At 40.9% G+C, this 17,452-nt stretch overlaps 3 protein-coding genes across 6 annotated transcripts; all 3 read left to right on the forward strand.

The window, feature by feature from the left end:
- Nucleotides 1-140: 140 nt before the first annotated feature.
- On the forward strand, nucleotides 141-7,842 carry RB195_006711 (uncharacterized protein; the record flags this gene model as incomplete). 2 transcript variants are annotated; one of them, XM_064179942.1, is made up of 22 exons in its annotated part: nucleotides 141-180; nucleotides 982-1,085; nucleotides 2,199-2,266; nucleotides 2,322-2,440; nucleotides 3,383-3,516; nucleotides 3,581-3,676; nucleotides 3,752-3,829; nucleotides 3,964-4,098; nucleotides 4,161-4,316; nucleotides 4,376-4,532; nucleotides 4,643-4,785; nucleotides 4,842-4,918; nucleotides 5,006-5,095; nucleotides 5,456-5,580; nucleotides 5,702-5,841; nucleotides 6,308-6,456; nucleotides 6,668-6,767; nucleotides 6,825-6,998; nucleotides 7,059-7,200; nucleotides 7,272-7,456; nucleotides 7,514-7,609; nucleotides 7,765-7,842. In XM_064179942.1, 22 exons carry the CDS (start codon nucleotides 141-143, stop codon nucleotides 7,840-7,842), a joined length of 2,586 nt encoding a protein of 861 aa, XP_064036857.1. The 2 variants fall into 2 exon arrangements, with proteins under 2 accessions (XP_064036857.1, XP_064036858.1); XM_064179941.1 differs by lacking the exons at nucleotides 141-180; nucleotides 982-1,085 and having other exon boundaries at nucleotides 2,208-2,266; nucleotides 5,456-5,622.
- A 472-nt stretch (nucleotides 7,843-8,314) lies between these two features.
- Nucleotides 8,315-12,447, forward strand: RB195_006712 (uncharacterized protein; the record flags this gene model as incomplete). 2 transcript variants are annotated; one of them, XM_064179945.1, is made up of 13 exons in its annotated part: nucleotides 8,315-8,458; nucleotides 8,576-8,676; nucleotides 8,825-8,915; nucleotides 8,977-9,078; nucleotides 9,432-9,516; nucleotides 9,573-9,653; nucleotides 10,158-10,229; nucleotides 10,299-11,336; nucleotides 11,409-11,784; nucleotides 11,854-11,926; nucleotides 11,985-12,076; nucleotides 12,145-12,228; nucleotides 12,357-12,447. In XM_064179945.1, 13 exons carry the CDS (start codon nucleotides 8,315-8,317, stop codon nucleotides 12,445-12,447), a joined length of 2,430 nt encoding a protein of 809 aa, XP_064036859.1. The 2 variants fall into 2 exon arrangements, with proteins under 2 accessions (XP_064036859.1, XP_064036860.1); XM_064179944.1 differs by having other exon boundaries at nucleotides 10,299-11,225; nucleotides 11,655-11,784.
- A 396-nt stretch (nucleotides 12,448-12,843) lies between these two features.
- Nucleotides 12,844-17,428, forward strand: RB195_006713 (uncharacterized protein; the record flags this gene model as incomplete). 2 transcript variants are annotated; one of them, XM_064179946.1, is made up of 12 exons in its annotated part: nucleotides 12,844-12,900; nucleotides 13,013-13,164; nucleotides 13,465-13,558; nucleotides 13,624-13,703; nucleotides 15,074-15,156; nucleotides 15,213-15,309; nucleotides 15,820-15,976; nucleotides 16,066-16,160; nucleotides 16,214-16,303; nucleotides 16,374-16,528; nucleotides 17,002-17,109; nucleotides 17,163-17,428. In XM_064179946.1, the coding sequence occupies 12 exons, from the start codon at nucleotides 12,844-12,846 to the stop codon at nucleotides 17,426-17,428; spliced, it is 1,434 nt and encodes a 477-aa protein (XP_064036861.1). The 2 variants fall into 2 exon arrangements, with proteins under 2 accessions (XP_064036861.1, XP_013301850.2); XM_013446396.2 differs by lacking the exons at nucleotides 17,002-17,109; nucleotides 17,163-17,428 and having other exon boundaries at nucleotides 16,374-16,533.
- Nucleotides 17,429-17,452: the final 24 nt, after the last annotated feature.

Raw genomic sequence — 17,452 nt, forward strand, 5'->3', positions numbered from 1 at the left:
TGTTCTTTAACTCTCGCTCACTATAGTTCTCACAGCTATATCGGTGTAAAAGTATCCTTTTTTGTGTGTTTGTCATTGTCACTATTTAAACCATTGTTCATGTTTCATAAATTCTTTGACGAATTCTACTGTAGAAAAGTATGTATATGGTAGTTATACCAGAGGATCTTCTTGTTTGTGGTACAATAGATCATGTACTTTCCGGTGTATAATAACTGCGCTTCATAATGACATCGCGCCCTCTTCTGCTTCAGTTCTTTTTCCATTTTTTCTAAATGCTTTGCACGAATAGTTGCATTTTTTATATAGTCATTTTATATCGATTTGTCGATTTTGCTTGACATAAATCTGCCCTCTGAAACGCTTGGGCAAAGAGTTACAATTGTCAAGACAAAAAGTTCATTCGATTTACTGATTTCATTTTTTTTCGCATAATTGACAACTGATAGGCCTGGAGAACTTTGCAAAATTACTATAAAATATTCAAAGGGTCAGACAATGTAGTGCCAAGGTGGGACTGTAAATGTCGCACAGTCCCATTTTTCCTTCGTAGCTCAAAATCTGGATATGTGCTTCCAAGATGCAGTTCTTATTGAGGGGGTTGCTTTGTAGATTAAAGATGGCGCGCGAGTTGTTTACAACGAGCTCCATTTCGAAATATTTTTCTCTGAACAACAACTGGTGCTATGCCAATTAAGAATAGATATCATAATATCCTATCATTGATTTCTTCGAATGAAATGCAGTCCAGTTGCTTGATACAAGACGGCAGAAGAGCACGTTTTTTCCCGCACGTACTTTCACCTGGCCGCGTTGCTTACCAGCCTTGACCACTCTGATCGGTGCAATCTTGCACTATCTCATAGTGAAGTGGTTTCGAATACTATTTCCTCGCACTTGCTGTTTGTTTTCATATGTGCGCTCTCAAAGTGCTCTATTACTGTGGAGTTGCTGAGAAAGTGTAAAGTTACCAAATATTAGGATTAACAGAAGTAGACAACAATGGTCGCGATGTAAAGCTCGAACGTGGACGACCAGAGCCGCTCTACCAGCTGGTCGCCGCACTCGACGTTGTGACTTGCATAGTGAGCATTGTTGTCTAATTCTCAATTAATCCTTTTGGTTACTTCCAACTTTCCTCTTCATCATTTTTACTCTTTCCTCGGTGATTCGTGGTGTCATGATTTGCACCTTTCCTCCGACGTGCTGTCTTTTTTTTGCAGCCGGACTCTGTGAAAGGATAGAAAGGCTACAAGTAACAAAAAAAGACCCTTAACAATGTCATAACGCCGCCGCTTTTCCCGCATTCTTTCTCAATACATTTCATAGTAGCGCTTCCTGTTTCATTACTTACTTTTAGAAGTCTTTAACAACTATTTTACACTTCATTTCTCTAATAAATGCAGAGGTTCATTATGAAAGTACTACTACAGCAACTCTCTTAAGCAAATCCCTTTTTTGTAACAAGCGACCTATATTCTCTTAGTGGCCGTCTATCCTATTTATTATCCTGCAAAAGCTCGATAAGCATATATGTATTGTGTTTTCCCTAAACAGTTGCAGAAACGTTCTTGATTAAGTCTGATTAGTAAGAATTAACCCGCTGAATCGTATTTGTTATTATTGCATGGTAGAAGAACTATAGTAAAAACTAAGCAGTTGCAGAACTTACATTACTTTGATTATTGTGATTCACTACTCCGCGGATAACAGCATTTTCGCCTTTAGTTGACAACTTCTGTGAATTACACAGACGTTAGACTCGTAGAAGCCAATCTTCGATGCATTCCAAGCAAATAGCTCTCAATAGGTAATCAGGATCAGTGAAACTTTGAGGTCCTACGCAAATGTAATCAAATGGGTACATTGTGGTTATTGTGATCAACATTCCTGATAAGTAGCTATCAAAGAGAGACTTTGTAAGTAAATGTGGAATGTGTTGTAAGTAAATGTGGAAAGCTGAAAAATTGGAGGTCACTTGTCTTTCTCGAATTGAGTGACCGAGTGCATGTTGTACCGCTACTTTGGTGTGTCTAAATTGCTATCTTATGACCTTCGAAGTGGAATGTTATTTACTGCTATTCTTTTCCTTGCATTCTTTGCATCGGCGTCCAATGAGCGTATTGTTTCTATTTCTTTTTCTTCCTGCTAGTTTTGTATTACTGTGTTGTTTTTTTCCCATAACTTTAACATTTTAGAGAACTAAAATGATCAGTTTAACGAGGGTTGGCCACCTGAAGCCCTCTTTCATGGCATTGGCGACTAGGTTAGTTTCATCCTCTTTCTTCCAGTTGTTTGGATTTGTGAACTTGAAGATCTAGGAGACAGTCAACACAGAATGTCTTTGCTGTAATCATGGGCGGTGGGGTTGCCGGAAGCTCCGTTGCTTATCACCTCACCAAGAGGAATATCAAGGACGTTCTACTCCTAGAGAAAGAAGGTTTGCACATTGAGCACACTTGCTGAGGGCTATGAACAATCTCAAGGTGTATTTCATGCTGGACCTGCTGAATTTTTTTTCGAGAACAAAAAAATCAGGAACGAATTCAAAAGATAAAGGAATAAAGTGTCTAGCTTTAATCAATCCGTTTGGAATGCGTCTTAAACTTAAGTTTACAATGGTTTGGTTTTTTACGAACGCGATTTTCCGCATGTCCAGCTCAAAGAATGACCTGCCGAGGGTAGCCGATGTACCAAGTCAGTGTTTTTATCCACCCTGTTACGTCTGGTGTCAATTTATCGACCTCGGAGGAATGAAAGGCAAGCTTGGCTGTAGCATGGTTTCCAACCATCCACCACTTCGCTTTGCCTACAATGATGCGAAGGTATGATAAATGAATGCAAATTACAATTCAATTGTTAAATAATAATTATTATCCGGGGCGGGTGTAGTGTAGCAGTTCGAGGTTCCGCTTTCTGCACGATCGAACGGAGGTTCGAATCCGCCTAGTGCTCACCAAGCCTTTCATCCCTCCGTGGTACCAGACTTGTCTGGGAGGATAAAACTGCTGACTTGACACATCGACTAGCAAGTTATTGTGTAGGCCAGTTACACGTTCGTAAACCTCTAAGGATTCTGAATTGAAGTGAGCGTGGGGGCGCATCCCAAGCGGATTGATTAACGCCAGATACTTTATCCTTTTAATAATTGTCCTGTTACGGAGTTTCTAGAGCCTTAGCTCAGCTATTTTCTCTTCTTTTCCAGTTGCAGAACTTTTTTTTGTAGATTTTTTCTTTATGATGCTTTTACTGTGCGAAATTTAAATCTGTAACATATTTTTTTGAAATAATGGTTCTCTGGCCAAAATATTTATATTACATCCTGTGCTTTTACGCTTTTTTTTTCGTGTAATTCACATAGGAATTATTTCATTTTTTTTAGAGGTGGCCACCCCTACAGGTACTTCGTTTCACTCACCTGGACTCGTTTCTGCTAGTCACCCAGCAAATCGTTATAAACCTATTCTCGCATATTCTGTTGAACTGTATAGCAAACTTCAAGAAGAAACTGGAGAGGTTTTTTCACTCCTGCACTATCGTGTCGTTCAAGTATTCGACGTATATTGACGTATTCTTTAAGACTATAAACTTCGAGAGAACTGGAACACTTCGTCTTGCTACTAACCCTACTCGGCTCCAAGAATTTAAACGATATGTGGCCAGAGATTATTACAAGGTTGAGACATTTTAATCTTCGAAATTATTTGGGAGATTTGAACGTTGTTTCTTGCGTTTAAAAGTGTGGTATTAGGAAGGAGATGCCTGCAAAACATCTCTTCTTTCACCTGAGGAGACAGCTGAGCTCGCTCCTATTGTAGACGTCAAGCAGGTATTTTGCTTATTCATATTTTTTTCAACTTCATATTTTCAGTTCACATTTTTTGCTGCGTTCTTGAACTCATGCGCTGTAGAGCCTATGAGTTCATTTTCCTGATTTATGAGGGATGTAATTCTTCATTTAAGGTTCTTGGCGCATTGTACACAACCAATGACGGCATGGTTTCCGCATCAGGATTAAATCGTGCTTTAGTCGCAGGAGCGAAAGCGGGCGGCGTGCAAGTGGTAAACTCTGAACCAAAGTCTGTCCGTTACGACAAGGTATACATTCTGGAGATCAGTAGCACATTTAATTTGATAACGCTCTTTTTTTCATTTTGTAGGAGAAAGGTTGTTGGCATGTGGAGTTAGCTAATGGAATGAGTGTGACTACCAGAAATTTGCTTAATGCTGGAGGAATCTGGGCAAATGACATTGCTCGTCTTTCTGGTCATGAATTGCCTATGGTTATCGCTGAACATCAGTACGCTTATCTAACGGTGCTAGTTGCATTGGAATAGGTTATTCTGGCAAGTGTCTGCACAAATGTCCTTTTTAGCCTAATTCACCTTCTCTTGCTAACATCCCTGCAATAATTGATCATGATAGCACTTTCTACGTGCGTAAATATGGCGACAGTTACATCTTTGGCGGGTTTGAGCCAATAGAGAAAGTCGTTTTCAGAGAAGATTGGTTTCGCAAAGGGGTACCGAAAGGTGAGCACTTTCTGAATTAAAGTTAAAAGTCATATTGTATTGTATTCTCGAATTTATTAGTGTGGAACTTTCTTATTAAAAAGTCACTGAAAAAAATTTCTGGTTTTCAGAGGGCTCCCGTGCCATAAAACCAGAGTTTTCGAGGTTAGAGGAGGCATATAACCGTGCATGCGAGCTTGTTCCCTCTATACGAGATGCGAAAGTTGAAGCAAAGGCTGCTGTGTTTAGCATGACTCCAGACGGCTACCCCCTGGTTAGCTTGTAGTTGGGTTCTTTCTTCCCAAAATTACTTGTGTGTTGTGTGTTTAGGTGGGTCCGTTCGATAAAAACTACTGGCTGTCAACTGGGTTCCTCGATGGAGTAAGCAGTGGAGGTGGAATAGGAAGGTGTTTTTTAAGTGGTTGTATTCGATAGCAGTGTAGATTAGAATTCGTTTGCGTGGCATCAAAAAGCTTCGTTTATCCTTCCTTCAGATATCTTGCTGATTGGATAGTGGATGGAGAACCTCCTTTGGAGCTGTTTGACACTGATGCGAGTAGATATGACAGATGGGCAACACGACAGTAAGTTCATTTTAATACATACACTCGTGGTGTTCTATCTAGAATTTTTTTCTGACCATCCACATACTTCGAAGGCATTGGTTCGCTTTATGACAGTGGATTGCAAGCGTTTCGTAAAACCAGATGTATCAGTAATTAACCTGAAACTGTTTGCAGTATTTTTCGTCAACTGTGCCTCTTTCAATACTTTCTGATGACCTGCTTTATTAGTCACATGAAACGCTCTTTTCTGCGTCCAAACTCCTGCGCTCTGTATACCCTGAACAAAATTTATCCTCTTTTTTGGTAACAAATAAACCTAAACATGGCTTTTTTCTGCCCATACATTTAGATGCTACTTCTATGTCGAATTGTTTTCAGATTTATTTTGGAAAAGAGTAGAGAAACTTACTCTATGTACTATAATTGGTCCTACACGAATCGGCTTGGTGCTAGGCCCACTGATCGCGTTAGTGGAGTTTATGGACGTCTTAAAAGGGACAAAGGTCACTTTTCTTTCCGGAACGGATGGGAGGTTGCTTTTTTCAGTTTTTTCTTCTGTTTGTATATTATATGAATTATTTTTCTTTTTTTTTTGGGTCCCACAAGTGTTTGATATTGATGAAGAAGGAATGCTGTCTACACTTACTCGTGAATACCAAATGGTTGCTAACAAGTGTGGGGTTATTGACATGTCTTGGAAAGGAAAAATTGAAGTGAAAGGAGAGGATTCCGAAGCGCTTCTGGATTATGCTATTTGCACTCAGGTGAGTGTCAATAGGTAATCCTTTTATATGTTTAATTGATTTTGGTTTCTCTTTCTTATTCTTCCCTTCTCAGCTCAATTTATGTCTCGTAAGCAAGGTAGCATTGCACATTTTTGTCTGAATGATCCTTCAGACCGCCTTATAGAATACAAGGAACCCTTGGCATGATTTTTGTTTCCATTCCAAAAAACGTTTTAATCTGCCCACTAAAATTTCACTTAATGTTATTCGGTTGTTCTAAAATGATTGGTCCGATTTCGTATCAATGATTTTATAATAAACTGTTTCTATGCTCTATGATCGAGTGCTCCACTGATCGCTTAATACTGTTGTGTTGGACAATTTGTTAAAGTAGTCTCTTTGTTGAAGAAAAATTTAGAATTTAGTTGGGGTGCTATGAAATTGCTTCTGCTGACCGTTTATATCCACTACTGTGATAAACTAATAAAGGATATGGTTAATTAAGGTTCCTCCTCTCGGCAAGATTGGATCTGGCTTGATGTTAACTCGCCATGGTCGAATGTTTGCCCCTTTAAAGATTTTCCATCATGACAACACTCGCTCGGCTTTCATTATTCTTACTGAACCAGAAAGGGAAAGTAGAGATATTTATTGGTAAGTTGCTGAAATCGTTTCTTCGTTAGTGATCCCTTCAGACTAATAAGGAAATTGATCTACTCTTTCAATGTTTAGTTACGGATTATGTTTTCCCAGGCTTATGATACTCCTGTATGTGAAATGTGATATTTACACTGAGTATCTTTAACATTTACCATGAAACATGTGTCCTCTGAAGGGATTCCAGTTAATTCGCTTACTCACATAGGCTACGGCGTGCTGCGTCCGAAAAGAAGTTCAATGTGCAGGTGAACTGTGTGTCTGAGTACCTTGCCTCTCTTGCTCTAGTGGGTCCAAACAGCAGACAGGTGCTAGATTTCAAGTGATTTGCTAAAAGTTCCTCATCAATAAAAATAATTTTTTAGCTACTTTCTGAGCTTACCAAATCAAATGTGTCTGAAGAAGGGTTTCCCCAGCGTTCCACTCGTTTGATGCGCCTCGGCACAGTTGCAGTTGTATGTGCTCGCAGTTCTACATCTACAGGACAACTCAGTTTTGAGCTTTTCCATAACAGAGCTGACTCCGCCAAACTTTATCAAGTATGTTGACATTATATTTATTTGTGTGAGGTCGTTTGACATTCTGCTGTGTTATATTAGGAAATTATGCGTGCGGGTGCGCCTTACGGATTGGTCAATTTTGGTCAAGCTACATTGAACATGATGAGGCTTGAACACGGATATAAAGTTTGGGGTCGAGAACTTACTTTGGACACAAATCCGTTCGAATGTGGATTGGGAGGTGAGGATAATTAACAGCACCTTCTACGGTTGATTCTGGTTACTAATTTCTCGCTCATTTTTTCTTTACAGCTCTTGTTGACTTCACCAAAGAAGAGTTCATTGGTAGACCTGCAGCGATCGAGTTATCCAAGCAGTCGTATGACCGTCGTCTCGCTCTCCTCACCTTCGATCCTGCTGATAATCCTCAGGTGCCTATTGAGTGGAGTAATCTTCCGTTCGGGAATGAAGTTGTTCGTCGTGAAGGCCAAGAGGAGGTACATATTCTAGTTTATATTTCCTTCTGTCTTGAGCATTTATGTGTACGTTTTCAGCGTATTGGTCAGATCACATCAGGCTCCTATAGTGTGCGTCTCCACCGACCAATTGCTTTCGCATGGATTGGGACCGATGTTCGACCCGACGAGCGGGTATGTTTTGCTCATTTTTAAAACTGATTATCATATTTCCCTTCTGCAGCCGGTTCTCCTATTAACAAGGAAATGTTCAGGTGGCTTTTTTTGTCGTAGCGCGAAAATGACAAGATAAGATTCAACGCAGTGTAATTTAGTGGTTGTTGTTTCAGCTGACAGTGGATATAGGATTCGAGCGCCGTTTGGTGGGCACCACCCTGGAGAGCATCCCACATATTCCTATTCACTAGACCAGCTCAGCTTGTTTCGTGATCCAATTTTATTGATAGGTTTTACGAGGTGATTTCGCACATAGTCTTCCTTTTGTACTATAAAGTCGCTATTATTTATATCCTTCATCTGAATTTTGTTCTCTCTAATTTTTTTTAAACAAGTAACTTCTTTCACTATTAATTGAACCATATAACTCGATATGTCTTTTGCATGTTTGCCTCTTTGCGTCTACCACAAATTCAGATTGTATCACTCTTGAAATATATGTGTATGCTTTATAGTTTCAATATGGCTGTGGGTTTTTTTTTCTCAGCGGTTTTATCAGCGTGCCTGTATAAAGTAAATATTAAATTGCAGTTGCTTACTTTTTTGATGTTCATACATCTCTACGCTTCAGTGGGCACTGCTATTGTAAATCAGTGTTTTGCTTCTTCTCTGAATAACTTAGGAGTATGAGGAAGTCCATTTCGAAAGCAATGTCCTTTTGAGATGGCACGTGAACGCCATGTTGAGCTGCAGCCGGATTCCATTCCAGTGGACGCTTTTCGTCGGAGTGAACGTCAGTTCCTCTTCAATATCGACCGCATTGAGAAGAAGTACAGAAATTTCGAATTGAAGCATCCTTGTTTGGAGGTTGGTGCTGTTTCCGGTGTTGCTCAATTTTTTTTTGTGCTGGATTGCTCCATGTTCAATATTTTATTGCTTGGTTTAGTTAATTTACAAGACTCCAGCTTTTTTTTTACTTTACAGGTCGAAGTTACGAGTGGAGATATTTATGTCCCAGTTGGGCTTTCATCCAGTGAAGTCCGCAAAGAAGTGGATAAGTTCCATGCTTTCGAAGACCAATTCGGGTGCGAGTTCCCATTTTTTGTTGCAATTGCTTCGTTTCCAACTTATTTTCCCCAAGTGCTTGTACTTGTACTAATACTTGTGCATGAGCGTTTTGGTGAACAAACATGCTGTTTCGGCTGAAGTTTAGCATGAAGACACTTTTTCAAGGCTGGGAAAGTTGGCCGCGTGTTACAATGGAGACGATGTGTTTGGAAAGCAGTTTAAGAAGAGAAGGGAAGAATGTACACGTTTGGACAAAGTTTGTCTCGTTTTGTCGATGGCTATTTAGCACATTACGTATCAGTTTACGATTTTTTTAGGAGTTTGCTGAGGTTTTTAAATCAGAAAATCCATCATGGCGACCTTACACTACACCAAAAAAATCACGAGTAGAAAGGACAGTCATCAAGAAAACAGTGAAGGTATGATAGGCTTGTGAGCAATTCAGTATCTGAGGTTGTTAGTGGAACTATCTCTGCTTTTACTTATGTTTCCAACCTACATTGTGCTTTTCACTGGCGAGCTGTGGTGCATTTGCATATGTGGCTGCGCTCGAAAAGGCGCGAGAGAGCTAGCGGTTAGGATCGAGAAGGGACCATGGTGAGCAGCACCAGTGACTGGTGCTAGCAAAGATCCCCTCTCCTCTAAACTAACTACATTCCTTCGCACCGCTTTGAGAGCAGCCGCTTACGCAACTGCACCAAGCTTCATGTCGTTTTGACTCGACTACAGAGTCGCTGCGGAGTGCTTATGTTTGATTAAATTAATTATCCAGGAGCTAACATTTGAGAACTCAGCTGATTACTTCAATTACCTCCTGAAAACGAATGAAGTTCTATCGAATGCATTCCGACAACAAGGTTCTACTTATATTTATGAAAAAAAACAAGTATTGCCCGTATCGTCACTATTTCAGAAAAGGTCGGGTTTGTGCCTCGCTTAAGTCTTCCTCCATGTGATCTGAGTATTGATAAAGCCAACGTGGAACCTTACATTGGTGAGGCTACGTTTTTGGTTTATATGGCATTTTGAAGCTCTCAAGGTCAAAATCTCCATACTGCTGAATTACCAGGACTAAAGTTAGGGATTTTCACTTCTTCGACTAGTTTGAGCTGAAATTGGATTTCAGCCACCAATCACTTACTTGTCCTACGTAGTCTAGGAAGTGTACCTTTAAATGTGCTGCTACATTTGAGAGGAAACGTAATTGGCTGCAATTTTCTGCTGGCTTAACGCATCTGAATCTCTTTTTTTTTTTCTAAAACAAAGAGGAATTCTGTCTAAGGTTGTACCTCAAGGGAAAAGAAAATAGAGCCACTCTAGTTGCAAATTGCTTTAATCGTACTGAATTGGAGTTTAGGGTTTTCTTCGACAACCTATGCAAATAGATAGATTTTAGATACATTGTTGAGGTCGATTGTTCTCGTTCTTGATGAAATCTTCCAAGCAATAACTATTATGCGTTAGTGATCTATATGTAATTGTTATGTCCTTTGAGCAGGATCGGGAATAATGACATCGCGCAGTTGCAGTCCAGAGGGTTCTACGGAGCGGAGTGCAAATCTTGCATTAGGTTGGCGATTCACATGTTCGTTCCTGAGTTTCTGTGGGCACTCGTACAATACTCCATTTGAATATTTAGGTGACCTGCCTCCCATGCTTCTCAGCACTGATTGTACGAAATCAAGGGAATGTTCTCCTTTACGCAGTCTCTTTCCTAGTGACATACCTTCTGTTGAAAGTGACCCTTCCCACCCCGCTTCTACATCAATTCTACCTCTTTCCTCCGTCAGATTACCAAATGAATCCCTCAGAGAAGCGCAGGCGGAACACGGCAGCCAATCACTGGTCGAGACCGAGAGTTGTTCAGCATTAGCTGAGAAATTAGTGTCTACTATGAAAATAAAGTCCCCAGATTCTACTGCGGCGCTTTCTTCTGTTACTGTATCTGTGGCTTCCATAGAAAAGCGTCGCCGTAAGCGAAAACTCAGCCCTTCTCGTAGCACGAGTGGGGTTGAAGTTAATGGTCAAGACATGGTGAGCACTCCATCTCACTCAAAGAGGATTTTGCGACTTGATGCCAAAGGTTCATGTTCGTCATTTGATTCCACTCACAGTTTGTCAACGAAGAAACTTTCGAATGTTGAAGATGTCCCATCAACTTCAGCTCCTGAAGACATGGCCATTACAGATGGAATGAATATTCGAAATGAAAGGCTGCTTACACCACCGCTTCCGAAAGAATCAACTAAGTGTAAATACTTGACGCTACCAGCACAGTCTACTTCAAAAAACCTGAGGAAAAGAAATACTCCTCACTGCTTAGTCAACAGAGGGACGGAGCACTCACCGAGTGAACTAAGAAGAGACACAATATGTCGCTCCGATTCCACACCATTATGTTGCAGAAAAAGAGAAAATTGTTCGCCTCTTGAGATCAGTTTGGGATCGGTTCCAAGTTCTTCAAGAAAGAAGTCACCTTTTGAGCTCACGCCCAATGCTGTTCCTGCTAGGCGATCATCGGTTGAAAAAGATTCCGGTGCGCAAAGCACAAGCAGAAAGTTCGGAGGTACGTCTGCCTTAAAAAAAGAAACGAAAAGAAAATCTGCAGTAAGATATGAACGGAATACTTCCGTACGTAATTTCTTTGGCAAGGGTCAAGCGTCAAACTGTCAAAAAGGTAAGAGATCAATCGAAAAGTCGAATTCGAATCTTAGGAATAGTGAAGTTCTGAAAAAGTTGAGATCCGCAGAAGTATGTGATGGAAAGAAGCGCCACCGGGAACCAACAGCAAATCGTAGATTTGTGTCTTCAAATGGCGTTCGTGAAGTTCATACGATAAAATCAACTCCAGATTCTACAAAATCCAGAAATAGCAGGGTTAAAGGGGCTGCTGTAGATACCGATAATAAAGTTACGTCGAGTACCAGAAAGAAAAGCTCAAAACCATCCAAATCTCGACACGATCGGCATACGAAAAAAGTCCCCATGTCTATAGAATCTAATGATAATGGCAAAAATGAAAAGAAGACAGTCAGTGTTTCTCCACCGCTCTCTGCTTCAACTCATTCGTCACCTCCCGGCAGCTGTCCATATAACACAAGATCCAGAAGCCGTCAAAAGAGAAGGTAAACGGTCAACGTCATTTGTTATGCTTATCACAGTTCTTCGTGAACCATTTAGCTTGCTTCATTTAGGTCCGATGATAGCGACGTTGAACGAACTGTCACACCAATTCAGGAAGAGGTTGCCTCCAGTCTTTGGAATGAGGTAGTACACTGACTTTTCCTATGAATGTCTAAATAGATTTTGCGGGCCGTTTTTCTAGGACATTCAGAATGTTGTGAAGTGCTACCAAGATAATATTATGAACTCTGGGAAGATAGGTACTATCCTTGGATTTGATGCCAGCGAAATTAGGTACGAGCTTTATTTCACCTTGATACTCATTTCTATGTTTGAAAACTCCTGCAGTTACAATTTTTCAGGAAACAGTGTGATAATTCGCGACGAACAGTTCTTTCGGCAGTTCTTAATTGTGCTCAGAAGTATCAAGCATCTGATGCAGCAAGGTGAATATTCTTGAGCCGTCGTACAGTTATAGTGTTGTCGTTTTCCTTGAATGGACATTTTTCTTATTTTCCTAATAGCATTTATTTGTATTTGGGTTCTACTTCGTTCTAATTTCTTTTGTTCGAAGTTGTGTCGATACCGGATTAAAAGAGGATCGTCGTGCGATGGCAGCTGCAAAACGTCGCAATCGGCAACTTACTTCTGGCTACTACGTTTAAAATGGTGTCAATTTTCAAGAGCCTTTTGTTTACCAGTAATGGACTCATATGCATAGTTCTACGCTTGTTCTCATGAGGTTGCCATCCCCTGAGTAATCTCCTCTTTGTAATCGGCTAAGTTTTATTTCCACGCTTAGAATACGTTTCCAGATATAGCTGATCTCGCTCTAGTCGTATGAAGCAATAATACTTAGGCTATTGTTTGTATTCTGTAAATAATCATTCCGCACAGGTTTTTTTGTACTGTGTTTCATTTTTGTCAAATAAATTATTCCCTTGTATTTAAATGTTGGTCTTTTTTCTCTGAGTAGGTCTTCTAAGGACTTATTTTGTGAATTTTTGTGAATGAACACGTCCTCTCTATGAAATATTGGCACGAGATGTTCGTTACAGCAAATGCATGAAGAAAAATGGCTACTGGATTGCACTCTAGAAGATGTACTTACAGATGAGGTAGTCGGTTATACTCCAGGAGAGAATTTTCCAGCCCTAACGTCTTGAATAGAGGATTATTGCTTCACTAGCGGAAATTTGCTGAAAGTAAACAAAAGTGATATATGTACAGGTATCTATACCTCATCGTGTCGCATCGAAACTGGTTAAACTGTTTGCGGAAGGGAATGAGGTCGCTTATATCGCACGGTATCGTGCTGACGCACATGAAGGGATGTCCTGTGATCAGATTCGACATTCCTTCAAGGTGTTCAATGAAACAAAGTGAGTATATTGTAGCCATTTGCTTCGTGAGGTCATGGACTAATTTCTGTTTGGAGAAGTTGCAAAGCACTTTCGCTTCTGGTATTATGAGTCATCATCACTTGTCGCGAATGAAAGATTGTAATAATTTCTTGCCTGCAATTGAAATTGTTGCATTTCAAAGACTGACGGTGAGAAAAGAATTGATAGAAGTATAGTTTCTAGTACGTTTGAAGGCGCACAGATTTTGTTCAATCACCGCGTAGTTACTCCGCTTCAGAACAGCTACGCCATTCCAGATCCTGAAACGTATTTTTCTAGGGAGCTCAACAAAAAGGTGGAAAAGGCGATCGCAAATGTCACCACAAAAATCAAGTCTGAGCCTGATCTGAAGTTAGCTGTGGAGCGCTTAAAAGTGAAGAGATATTTTCGATTTTGTACTTTGTTTGAATTGTTCTCCTGATTTCATATGTATTATAGTCCTCGAGGGAAATAGCGGATATCAATGAAATCACCCAGCTCTATGCAAGTGCCAGGAAAACGAAAGCTTCAATAGCACGGTAAAAAATAGCGCGTTTAAGCTTAATCACAGTGCAACACGAAACTGAAAATGTTGGGACTTCTGCACGAATAGATAATGGTAGCGATGGAGTTACGAGTGCGAGCGTTCGCTTCGTTAATCATTCGCAATTCTCGTCAGTAATCCAGGAAAGAGGTCCGACTGTAGTGCCGTTGGCAAGAGGTTCTGCTGTGGCTGCACGATCGATCGGAGGTTCAAATCCGCCCTAGTGCTCACCAAGCCTTCCATCCCTACAGGGTCGATAAATTGGTATCGGACTTGTCTGGGAGGATAAGAACACTCACTTGATACATCGGCTAGCCGCCGCAAGTCATTGTATAGCCTAGTCACATGTTCGTAAACCTCTAACGATTCTGAATTGAAGCGAACGCGGTTGCGCATCCCGAGTGGATTGATTGACACCAGACACTTTACCCATTATTTCTGTTTGAAGAGTAGAATAAAAACATTGATTTGATTAGCGGTAGGCGCAGTACGGGGTGATCAACGCCGTACACTTTGTTCTCTTTAGTCCAGAAACACGCGATCTCGTATACACTATGCAAGGTGGTTCACATGAAGTGTGACGTACCTTCTCCAAGGTTCTTTTCAGCGAATTCAGTAAGTTGTGTTTAAAGGCATCACTCCACGAATCTGGGGTGGTACGGGTTCCAGGCGGGTAATGCCTATACAGGCTCGTAGATTGTGGGGAAGAATGTGCTTCCGTTCATCTCTCTCTGTATCAGTGTAAACGGACGACCCCGGAACGCTGTTTCTTACGACGGCTTCTGTTACAATGCGCAACCTTTGCGCCCCGCCTCTGCCTGCGATTCGTGCGAATTGCTTTTCGACGAATCGTAGGAGGGGCGGGGAGCAACAGTTCCGGGGTCGTCCGTTTACATCGATACAGAGAGAGACGAATGAGGTCACCCTCTTCCCCACAATTTACGACCCCGTATAGGCATTACCCGCCTGAAACCCGCACCACCCCAGATTCGTTTGGTGATGCCTTTAAAGGAGCAAGATTTTTGCTATAGAATCTGCCAGACGGCGAAATCCAAAGGAATGAGATTGGGCGAGTTTGACATCACTCCAGCGTATTCTTTGCGCCGCGGACTGGCGGCCAATCTTGCTGGACGGCCCAATCAATGTCACTACCGTTTCCTTTGTCCCAAGGAATAGCCGCATCCCTGGATTTTCCATAGCCTGTCACACTTTATGTTGACCACCACATATAGCCATACAAGTTATAGCGCGATTGAACTTACACTACTTTACACCAAGCTATTCGTTTAGAGATCTAAACATACAATTTCGTGATGCTCTGCCTCTAGAAACTCTCTGGATTCTGCCTGTAACATTATTTTGCAGAGAACTGGGTCTGGAAGAAGTTGCACAGGGGATACTTGAAGGGAAGGGTTTCAAATTAGAACAGTTCGCAGGATCGAAACCCGGTGAGAGCGAACTTTCACAACTTTTTCCTAAATCTGTTGTGGAGAATTGTGTTCAGAACTGAAAAATTTGAAGATCGTGGAACAGCATGTCGCGAATGCTATGGCTGACCTACTTAATAAAATGCAAGAAACACAGGATGCAGTCAGGAGAATGTGAGTGAAGGTAATTTAGGAAGACTGTAATGTTGAGGAATTAGATTCTAATTTTCTTTTCCTTCTTTTTTTCTAATTTCCTCGAACTTTGTTTTTTTTTTAAGTGGGGAAAAAAGTTGTCAAGTGACAGTAGTGAAACCGTGAGAACTAGAACAAAATTGGGGTGTAGCGCAATCGATAAGAGGTTCCACTGTGAATGCACGATCTACCGTTGGTTCAAATTGGCCCTAAGGGCAACCAAGCCTTTAGTCCCTCTGGGATCGGTGAATTGGTGGCAGACTTATCTGGGAGAACAAAAACACTGAATTGACACCTCATATCACCTCCAAGTCATTGAGTGACTGCACATACGTTCATAAACCTCAAACGGTTCTGAATTAAAAAGTCGAGCGCGTACCCATAGGTATCCCCGACACCGGATTGATCAACACCGTGCACTCTATCCTTTATCCCTCATCTATATTTTGGTTCCTCACACATCTGCTTGTCGCATGTGATGTGCCTGTTTAGCTCAAAAATGGAAACGAAAGTTTACTTATGCATCTGTTGTGAATTGTCCAACAAGGCTAAGAAATGGACCGAAAGTGACAAGTCATACCGGTTGATCTCGAACTTTAACGATTACCTCAACTTCAGAAAAGATGCTAGAAAAGTGGAAAATTACCAGGTGGGGTGATCGATATTCATAGGATCATATTAACACCTGTTCGATTTTTAGAATTCCCTCCTTTCCTTGACTGCTTACATTTCCTTAAGATTCTTGCGATGGAAAGAGGTGAAGAGAATGAAGTCCTCACATGGAAGGTAGAAGTCGCTCACGCAGAGAACGAACATCCTGGAAACGCTATACGGTAAATGTTGTGATCCAAAAACAAGGCATAGGTGAACAGTTATGTTCCTTCAGGGTTGCGTATGCGCATAGAGAACTGTTTGAAACAGCACTGAAAGATTCTATAAACCGTCTTTTCGTTCCAAAGATACAACGGACGATACGGTACGAAAATTGGGCTTTCATTCCTTCAGATCCTAGATTTCCGCATTATGAGATGAATCAATTTTTCAAGTCGTTTTCTTCTGGGGCGAGCAGAGGAGGCTGCCATCGCATGCTTCGCACACAATTTGCGACAATTGTTTTGGCGAGAAGGAATTGTTGCTGAAAGTGTCATAGCTCTGGACCCAGGCTATTCCGCTTGTAAGGCTGCCCTTCTTACCTCCACCGGTTAGTTCATTTCTTTCCGTAATGTGTGACAGCTACCAACATGCAAATTCCATGTTTCAGTGTCGATTAGGTTCAGTTTTTTTTTGAGTGGACACCGATGCCAGGTGTTCTCGTTACGTTTCTAGGATTAATAGCTGAAAGATCCAAACACTACCTTTACTCATTGATTTTTGCGAGATTTGGTCTTTAACTGAACCACATAGGATTAAGTGGAACACGGAATTTTTTCGCTTCGTTTCGCGACCTAGTTTCTTCTACGTAGTATTTCTGTTTCGGCGAAAAGCAATTCTCGCACGGTGATGAGTAAACATCTTTTGCAGCAGTCTATCGCCGGAAAAACTTTATTTGGTGAATTTGATAGAAAGGAACGCTTTTTTTTTCTTGAATCAGACATATTCTTGCGTTTGTCTTAGACCGACAGTCTTTTTAACTGATCCACGCAAAACCGAACCGCAGAGCCCGCTACTTTTCAGGAATTCGCGGTGCGCTCGACCAGAGAAAAAATTGCTACAATGGAGAAATCATTTTTAAAGATAAAGACTTTATAACCAGGTTTTTTAAGGCTGTGGAAGGAAAGATCGGTATCGTTGTTGTCCACATATTCCTTTGAAATAATTCCTGATAAGTTCTTAAGAGGCCGCAACTATTCGACTGCTTTGGGTGACCGACAGGTGGAAGCTTCTAGTAGTAATTCCAGATTTTTACTCGCTTCTTAAACCATATTTTGTACTTCTGTTTATATGTTGTGCATCAAAGGGAGGACTTTGTGGTTTTTTCTTCAACCTCTTCTGTTCTTTTTCAGAAAATTTTAATAATCTTTCATTTGTATACGTACAAATATATGTACATATGCATAATTTGGCGCGAATTAATTGTATACATTGTCGTTCTGGTGAGTGAGGATTCTCAGATTATCGACGTATT

This window comes from Necator americanus, chromosome I (genome assembly GCF_031761385.1).
Source record: "Necator americanus strain Aroian chromosome I, whole genome shotgun sequence".
NCBI lineage: Eukaryota > Metazoa > Nematoda > Chromadorea > Rhabditida > Ancylostomatidae > Necator > Necator americanus.